Here is an 8598-nt window from a genome sequence, read left to right on the forward strand (position 1 = left end):
TCTGGGTGGAATGTGTGGCGTCGCGTGCCCACTGGCCTGGGTTAAATGTGTGCCCACCCCACTTGGCTCCTGCTGCTCCAGGGGCCCCACGAAGCTTCTCCTTCTGGGAGAAACCGTTGGAGGCCACGGGGATCCACAGAAGTTGGCTGAAGAAGAGGGTGTGAGGCGTCCCAGCTGGGTGAGTGTTTGGGTGGGAGGCGGGGCCCGGGGCGCTGGGGCCGCGTGTGGGGGTGGGGAGCCCTGGGTGAGAGCAGCTGGGTGTGTGCGGTGGGGTAGAACCAGGGCAGGCTTCGAGGGGGCGGTGCGTGTGTGTGCGTGTGTCTGTCTGTCTGTGGGGGGTGTGTGCCAGGGAAGGAGCATGGCCCCATGGCCAGGCTAAGCTGCGTGCCACGCTCTGGTTCTTATAGGGGGCGGTGGGCCCCAGGCCACCCGGGCCGAGGCCAGAGTCGTCCTTTTTAAACGCGTCCTGCCGTTTGCAGGAGTAGTTTTTATTCAGAACATTCGGGTGCCGGGAAAGCCTGGCGTCTCCACGGGCCTGCCCTGCCCGGCCCTCACCACACCGTTCACTCACTTGGCCTCGCCTCCTTGTCTGTGAAATGGGCCAAACAACGTGCGGGTCATGTGTTCTCATCTGTGGCCCAGGGGACAGTCCAGGCAGTGGGCTCCCATCCCTCAGGGGTGAAGCTTCCAGAACATTCCAAATGCCTTCGTGGGGCCGGGGTCGAGCTGAGACCGCAGGGTCTGGCTCTGCTAACCACTCCCAGCCCCCTCATCTCTGCCATGGGAGCCGTGGTCCTTCCTCTCTGCCGGTTCCACTAGCCGGGGGCTCCTTCCCCACCATGCTGGCTCTGAGCCTCTGGTCCCCTTGGGTGCCTGAGTCGGTCCTTGCCAGTCTCTACGCCATCTTGGAGCTCCCATGTCTGCTTCCTCGGGGACTGGGGGACAGGGGATCAGCTGGGAGCAAGACCAGAGCGGGAACAAGGAGGGAGTGAGCTATGAGTGTTGGCTGCAGGGGCTGGGCTGCTGGGGGCAGGGGGAGAGCCCCTTCTGGTCTGAGTCAAGGCCCCCCAAACGCTCTAGCCTCCACAAAGAGGCTCCCAACCTCACCCTTGGCTCCAGGTTGGCCCTAGGTGCCTCATAGCCCTGCAAGACAGGCACCCATCATCCTTCCCTCCACCATCACCACCCACCCACCCACCCAAATATCTGTCTACCCACCCCCCACCATTCCTTCTTCCCTCTTTCCATCTATCAGTCCGTCCATCTGTACATCTATCAGTCTATCCACCCATCTATCCATCCATCCTCCATCCACCCAACTGTCCATCCTTCCATCAATCCATCTGTTCATCCATCCATCTGTCCATCCATCCTTCCATCCACCCATATGCCATTCATTCCCCCGCCATTCCTTTTTCCCTCCTTCCATCATCCACTAGCCGCCCATCCATCTGTCCATCCATCCATCTGATCAGGGAGTCCACAAACATGCATAGGACACTGCTGGGGCCAGGCCATGGTGTGGACATTGGGAATCCAGAGGGCGAGTTTTAGGGTCTCAGCTACTGTGGAAACACAGTGCTGTCTCATGAGTCCACCTGTGCCTGTAGGAACAGGTGACAAGGGAGGTGGAAGGGCTGGGCTGCACCTGGTGGTCCCATGACAGGGCCACTGGGGTCCATCCTGGGGTCCCATCTGAGCCCCTCAATTCAGCTTCAGTGTCTCTCCCTTAACCCCTGCTCTGGGGCAGAGCCCAGTCCTCCCAGGCACATGGCCTTGCTCCTGCCTGGGCTGCCCCTCAGAGCAGAGAGGAAAGGCCCCTTGCTCGCAGCCCCACCTGCCCCTCCTGCCTCCCCAGCACCTTGGCGATCTCTGCCCGGACCCGCCTCTGCCTGGCCCCAGAGTCAGGGCTGGGTGAAGGAGGCCCTCTCCTGAGACCCCACAGCCCACGAGCAGGGCCACTCCGCCTCCAGGGAGTGAGACACTTACGCACGCCTCGGGGTCATGGGGAGAGCGCCCCGTTCTCCCACCTGAGGACTCCCGGCCCACGTGTCCTACCAAGTGCTCGGCATGGCTTGGGGCGCACCTCTGCCCTGCAGCGTCCCCAGATCTCGTCACAGCGTTGGAGTGTCTGCCAGGCAGGGAAGGGGTGGAGGGAAGCAGGAGGGAAACAGGACAGGGGTGGGACGGAGAGGCAGCGCCTTGCCCACACGCACCCCTGCGCACGCCACAGAGAGGAGAAAGAAAGGTAACTGATGGGCAGTATTTTAAGGCATATTAACTCAATTACAAGTATATTTTTACAATCGTGGCTCCAACATTTATCACGCGGCGTTTATTAGCCCCCGAGCTGGGCTGTGTCAAATGAAGACTGCGAAGCAGGAGCATTTCATTACGCTCTGCCCGCGCCGGGCGCTCCTTCCCGAGTCTCTTAAACCGCACGATTTTATCAAAATCTTCGGAAATTGAAGCAATCACTAAAAGGTGTCGGGGAATTAAAATGTTCTGTCTCGGTGAAAGAGATACACTTCTTGTAACATATATCAGTAGTTCTTGTTTTTTTAGAGACACATTACTATGCAGAGAAAAGTCCCCCGTGCAGGAAGGGGCCTTCCAGAAGGATCCGGCAGCGGTAATTCTTCACGCTTAAAAATTGTCTCCAGGAAACGTGCTGCCCGCGAGGGCGCCTTCCACGCCTGCCCCCCTCCCCTCTCTCTGTGCATTTTTCCAGTTTTGTTCTCACCCTCGTGGTTTGGGGTCGCCTCGCTCCAGACCAGCCTCAGATCTGAGGACGGGAGATCGGAGCAGCCGGGCATGAGAGGGAGTTCTGCCCGCGGCTGCGCCCCTGCGCTGGTGAAGCCTGTGGGGAGGGCTGTGTTTGGAGTCTGCCCCCAGATTTCTCGAATGTGGCTGCCTCTGGGTGTCCCCTTCCTGCTGCCGCCTGTGGGCGCAGAATGACGGTCTCCGTGCGGTTTGTCCCAGAGCCCACGTGGAGCCCTTCGCTCCCCCTCCTCACCCCATGGCCTGAGCTCCGAGGGTCCAGGCTATGGGGCTGGCGGTGGTTTCCCCTTTCACCAAGGCCCTCATCGTTTTTGGGGACGACCAGCGCATAGAGCCCCCTGTCACCTCTGAAGCCTTGAGGGGGTGCGTGGGGGTCTCGCCTGACAGGGCAGTGGGAGCAGAGGTCCTGGAGGGCTGATGGCTCCCAAGGAGGTTTGGCCGCTTCTGCCGCGTCCCCTGACCTGCCCCGCGGTGGAAGGCATGGCGCGGTCTGTGTGCGGTCAGGTCTGCGGGAGGGGTGGGGTCAGGGCAGGCCAGCCGGGCGGGCAGATGTTTCGTGGGGCCTGGCGGTCAGCATCGGGTGGTCCCCCGCACAGGAGGGCCGGACCCCGGGGAGGGAGCCCGTCCTGTGTGCCGGTGCTGGCAGTGGTGCGGCACGGCGGGGGGGCGGTGCTGGCCAAGGACGCTGGCCCGGTCTGCGGGGTCAGCCTCACTGCCGCCAGCCGGGTTCAGCCGAGGCTGGATTGGGGTCTGGAAGGCCCTCCACCCCTGGGGCAGTGGTGGGACCCCTGCGGAGGGCAGAGGGCTGGCCAGGCGTGGCTCCTAGCACCGGCCTGTAGGGCCTCTGAGAGCCGTGTCTGTCAGGAAGGAGCGTTATTTCGGAAGCCCTGTGGCTGCAAAGCCGGGAGCAGATCGACGTCCTTCAGTGAGCGACAGCAAAGTGCGCGGTGGGCGTCTGCACCCCTGTCGCCACCCAGCGGGAGGGGGCGAGCCTGGCCCGCGCTTGGCCGATCTCCCGAGGATCAGATCCGGCAGCAAAAGCCAGTCCCGAAGGTGTGTCTGCGGGATTCCATCCGCGTGGCTGCCTGCGGACAGCCCAGCAGCTGCAGGCCAAGGGGCGGGCCCCGTGACCACCAGGGACCCTGCGGGGCCCTCCGCGTCTCCGTCCTGTCCGTGTCAGCGTCTGCCTTGTGATCGGTAGTTTCAGGGATCAGTGGGCAAAGGGTACATTCGATCCCTTTGTATGGTTTCTTACAATGTCATGCAAATCTACAATTTTCTCAAAATGAAAAGTTAATTGAAAGCTAGTTGTAGGAAGCAAGAAGCAAGTTGTCCTACCCCAGCAGTAGTGAGAACGGAACATGGAGTGATGCAGACGGAGAGCGCCGGCCTGCCCGGGGCGCCCCACTTGCCAGCTCGCAGGCCCCTGAGCCGGGGGTGCGCACCCCAGGGAGGGGGAGCTCCTGCTTGGCCGCTGTGTCACACTCCACGGTGGTGGATAGACCCACGGGCTCTGGGGGAGACCACCGTGGTCCACAGGGAAGGGACTTTGGGGCCCCGCGCCTGCCCCCACTGGCGTCTGCCTCCGCCTGTGTGCTGGGGGCTCCCGACCCCTTTCCCGGAGGCATTGCGGGCCGCCCAGAGAAGGGGAGGCGACCAGCTGGGGGAGCGGCTGGCCTGGGGCACGCGACGTGGGGAGGGCTCAGCCCCACACGGCCTCCCCTTAGTGGGGACGCACGGTGGGAATGTGTGGAGCACGAAGGGGCTGGCCACAGCGTGCATGCAGTGGCGGGGGGAGCTGCGTGGCAGGTGAGGCCCCTCCAGCCCTGCCGCTGTGGGCTGAGCCACGGCCTCACCCCGTCGCCCAGGGGTGCTTCTGCAGTGCAGCCTGGGGTGGCCCTGGGGTCTCCCGGGAGCAGGGACCCCACATCAGCAGGGACAGGACCAGGACAGGACAGCTATCTTCTTTTGTCTCCCGGTGGGCCCCAGGCTCAGTCTGGCCTGATGGTGACCCTGGAGCCACACCCACTGTTGTGAGGCCCCCAGTCAGCATCTGGAGGCCAGGAGGGGGGCCAGGCTGCGGGGTTGGGGCTGTCCCGTGATGAGTCAAGGAGAGGAGACAAAGGGCCTGAGTGGATCCTGGATGGGCCCCGCCGAGGCCTTTGGGCTCCTTCCTGGTCCGACTGGGTTGGGTGGGTTCTGAGCAGCCTGGTGGTTCCCTCCCCTGCCCAACAGCCATCGTTCCAAAGGCCCCAGGGAGGGGCAGCTGCATGGTGGTCGTCGTGTGGAGGGAGTTTCCGGGCTGACCGACCAGAGGAGGGACAGACTCATGGTCCCCACCCCGGGCACAGGAGGCCTGCTGCCCTGCACGTCCCTTCCTCAGCCTTCAGCAAGGAAAGGAGCCCTGTTTCTGTCCCTTTGGCAGCTGGTGCCTTCCCCTGTCTCTGTGGCCCCCAGGGGTCCATGTGTCCTGCCCTCCGACCCCTGTTCTGGGTTCCGTGGCTCTGCCGGCATGCCCGCCCCAGCCAGCTTTCCTTGGGGACAAGCCCTTCTCCCCGGAGGGTGCGGCCGGTGGTCCGGTGGCATCGCCCTCACCTGGGGCTGGTGGGGAGGAAGCAGCTTCTGCTTGACACCTCCGTGCTCACGGGAGAAGGAGGCGTGACCCTCTGGACCTTACACACGGGTCAGGACTGAGACATCATAGGGCCACGTCTCTGGAAGTTTGAGGAGGAAGAGGAAAGGACCCAAAATAATCACTGTTGTGATGATGGTCCCCACTCACCCTGGCAGGTGGTGCCGTCAGCCCCTGACTCACGACGGCCTCCCCAGGGCCCCCCAAGGGCTGCTGCACCCAGCCCTGCCATGTGCTGGGCCCCTCTCTCCTTCCCTCACCGCCCACATCATCTGTCTGCCCCTCTGGATGGGCGGCCCGCCTCTGCCTCCAGGAAGCCCTCCAGGCTGTGCTGTGTGTTGTAACCTGCGGTGTTCGTCTGCCTGCCACCTCTGTAGCCTTGTAGCGAGAGCCCTGGGAGGCAGGGCCCCCACTGGGTCCCCAGCTGCCCGCTCCTTCACCAGGGGCCCCGCCTGGGAGGGGCTCAGGATCTGGCTCAAGGGACCCTGGGGAGACATGTGGGGTCCCCGTGGACCCCCTCCTGCGGCAGGGCCCTCCCCTGGCCGCCCTCACCCCGCAGCTGTGGCAGGACCGTGCCATTGCCGTCCGTACATCGGTGTGGAGGGCGGCCCTGCAGGGACTGTATCTCCGGCTCGTTGGTGTCACCGACTTGGCCATGTTGGGGTCAGGAGCTATCCCGCCCCGTCGTTCGTGTTCTCAATTTAATTGTTGTGCTCCTTTTCTCCCTTAAAAAGATCAGTAAAAACTGTTAATTTGATCAATACTTAATTTTTTCACCCGGAGTGCGTCTCTTCTGCTGGTCCGTGATAAGCAGGCGGCGGGGCAGAGGGACAAGTAAATTGTCAGGAATTTCTCCACTCTCCTGTGGCCACTCCGCCACTTAGAGCCGTGTAATTTATACCCCGGCAGTCGCTCTGCAATTACCCTGTCTATTGCTGTCGACAGTATCACACTATCTTTTAAATAGATCCGGCTCGGCTGGTCCAGACGAGCCAACAGGACAAATGACGCCATCCCTCATCCCGCGAGCCCTAAAGAGATAAGTCCCCTAAAGAGGGGCCCATTTATCAGCTGATACAAGCTGGGTACTTACAAGCCTACTTCTTTGTTTGGGCTCTTTTCAGATTTCCAAAGCTATTGATCTAGCACGGGGGAGCCAGGCTGGGGCGCGGGGTGGGGTGTTGAGGGGCAGCCCGGGGGCCCGGGCTCGCCCACGCTGCAGAGAGCCCCGGGAGGGGCGGTGTGGCTCCCCCAGCCTCGGCGTGATCCCCGCCCAGCCTGGCTGCAGGTGCCAGCCCTCGGCCACGCCGCCAGCTTCCCTCCCTGGGGCGGGCGAGGAGGCGGTGCCGAGGGGGGCGGTGTGGACGCACCTGCCGACCCTCGGGCCTTGAGGCTGCCAAGTGCTTGGCTGCCCCCCAGTAGCCCGGGGTCTCGACGGGGGCTGCCCCAGGGTGGCTGGACCCGGTAGCACTGGCCCTGACCCAGGACCTGCCTCTTGCTCTCCATCACCTCCTCGCATGAGGAAGGATACCTGGGTGCCTCTTTTTTTGTTGTTTTTTTAAAAAGATTTTTATTTATTTATTTGAAAGAGACAGAGAACACAGAGGCAGAGGGAGAAGCAGACTCCCCACTGAGCAGGGAGCCCGATGCCGGGCTCGATCCCAGGACCCTGAGATCACGACCTGAGCCGAAGGCAGACGCTTCAGTACTGAGCCGCCCGGGCACCCCTACATGTGTGTACTCTTGCAGCAAATGCTTGAGCCTTCTCGGGCTGCCAGTCTGGTGCCCAGGGCAGACACGTGGCGGGCACGTGGCGGGCACGTGGCGGGCTGTGGGGTCTGCACCCAGAGACTGTCAGGACTTTGCATTAGGGAGCAAGTGAAACCGGGCAATGGGCCGGGTGCTGGGAGCTGCTCCGGAGGACGGGGCAACGAGCTGCCTTGCTTCTCTTCTTGGAAAGGCCGGGGCTGAGACCAGGACCGGTGCCAGTCACCAGGCCCGGGTGGGAGTGGGGGGTCGCCTGCCTGGGGGCACCTTGGGGCCGAGCTGGGGCTGTGCTGGCAGACTCCGCACGGGCATCGGCATCAGGGAGTGGATCCTGTGCCCCCCACCCCCTCCCTGCCCTGACCAGTCCAGGTGGGGCCCCTTGCTGGCAGAGAAGCCCCTGGGAGAATCAGGCAAGGACAGGCCGGCAGCCATGGCGTCATGACAGCTGCCCCTGGGCCAAGCCAGGACAGGATGGGGGGGTCCTGATCCACCTCACTCAGCCCACCCCCCTGCACTGGGTGGCTCAGGTCTCAGTTGGACCCCTCTGCCATTGGTGCCTGTGCCCATTTGGGCGCTCCCAGGATTTTGGGGTGTGGGCAGCATGCAGACTGTCCTTGGTTCCCCAGAACCTTCCCCCTGTGCCAACCCAAGAGTGGTTCCTGTGGGACTGAATGGTCCACCAGGCTCTCAGCAGGCCTGGAAGGAAGCAAGGGCCGCCCCACCCAAACCTCCCTCTAGAGCCGCTTCCAGAGGCCAGAGGCGGGCCAGGGCCTGGGAGAGCAAGGGCTGTGGCTCAACCCTTGGGGCAAGAGGGAGGCTGGGCTGGCGGCCTTTCCAGCTCTTGGCGTCCTCCCTGTGCCCCCCACCACCCCAGCCACCAAGTATTTTATCCCTTGTGTGTACAGGAGAGACACAAGGTGGGGGCCCACCAGCAACACCTGAGGCAGTGACTTTTCTCGAGGCCCAGGGGCTGGGCGGGCAGGACGCTCACTGACCCCTCGACAGACGCCCTGGGGCCGCGCGGGCGGGACCCTCACTGACCCCTCGACCGAGGAGCAGGAGTGAAGTCCCCACCTCACTGCCACTGTGCTGAGAAACCGCAGGGGAAGCGTCTGGGGGTGCAGCCGTCAGGCCCACTGGGCACATGCTGGCTGTGGCCTGGGGCACTGACTGGGAAGCTCAGTATGTGGATAAAGGGTGCCCTGGCTCGTGGGCCCACAGCCCATGAAGCCTGAAGGAAGGGACGGCGCTCCTGGGGGTGCTGTGAAGCTAGGGGCGCAAATGGAAGCAGGGGGATGTCAGGGCTCTGGGGCACCCTGGAGGGGCATACGGCGGTACCAGGGTCCCCGTGGGCACCCCGGATCAGAGACCAGCCTGAGGGCCAGCCTGGCACAGGTCCACTGTTCTGCCCTCCTTCC

The 8598-nt window shown here is 63.4% G+C and overlaps 1 protein-coding gene across 1 annotated transcript; it reads left to right on the forward strand.

The window, feature by feature from the left end:
- The first annotated feature begins 1388 nt into the window (after nt 1-1388).
- Nucleotides 1389-6127, forward strand: LOC117804316. Its single transcript, XM_034670934.1, has 2 exons — nt 1389-3834; nt 5017-6127. Exons 1-2 carry the CDS (start codon nt 3199-3201, stop codon nt 5473-5475), a joined length of 1095 nt encoding a protein of 364 aa, XP_034526825.1. The 5' UTR covers nt 1389-3198; the 3' UTR covers nt 5476-6127.
- Nucleotides 6128-8598: the final 2471 nt, after the last annotated feature.

Source organism: Ailuropoda melanoleuca, chromosome 11, assembly GCF_002007445.2.
Source record: "Ailuropoda melanoleuca isolate Jingjing chromosome 11, ASM200744v2, whole genome shotgun sequence".
NCBI lineage: Eukaryota > Metazoa > Chordata > Mammalia > Carnivora > Ursidae > Ailuropoda > Ailuropoda melanoleuca.

Excerpts from the sequence above, each read along its gene's own strand:
- LOC117804316 (XM_034670934.1), top strand. The coding sequence starts at position 3,199 with ATGGCTCCCAAGGAGGTTTGGCCGCTTCTGCCGCGTCCCCTGACCTGC. Across the intron at positions 3,835-5,016 it reads AGCAAAAGCCAGTCCCGAAG|CCATCGTTCCAAAGGCCCCA; the intron begins GTGTGTCTGCGG and ends CCTGCCCAACAG.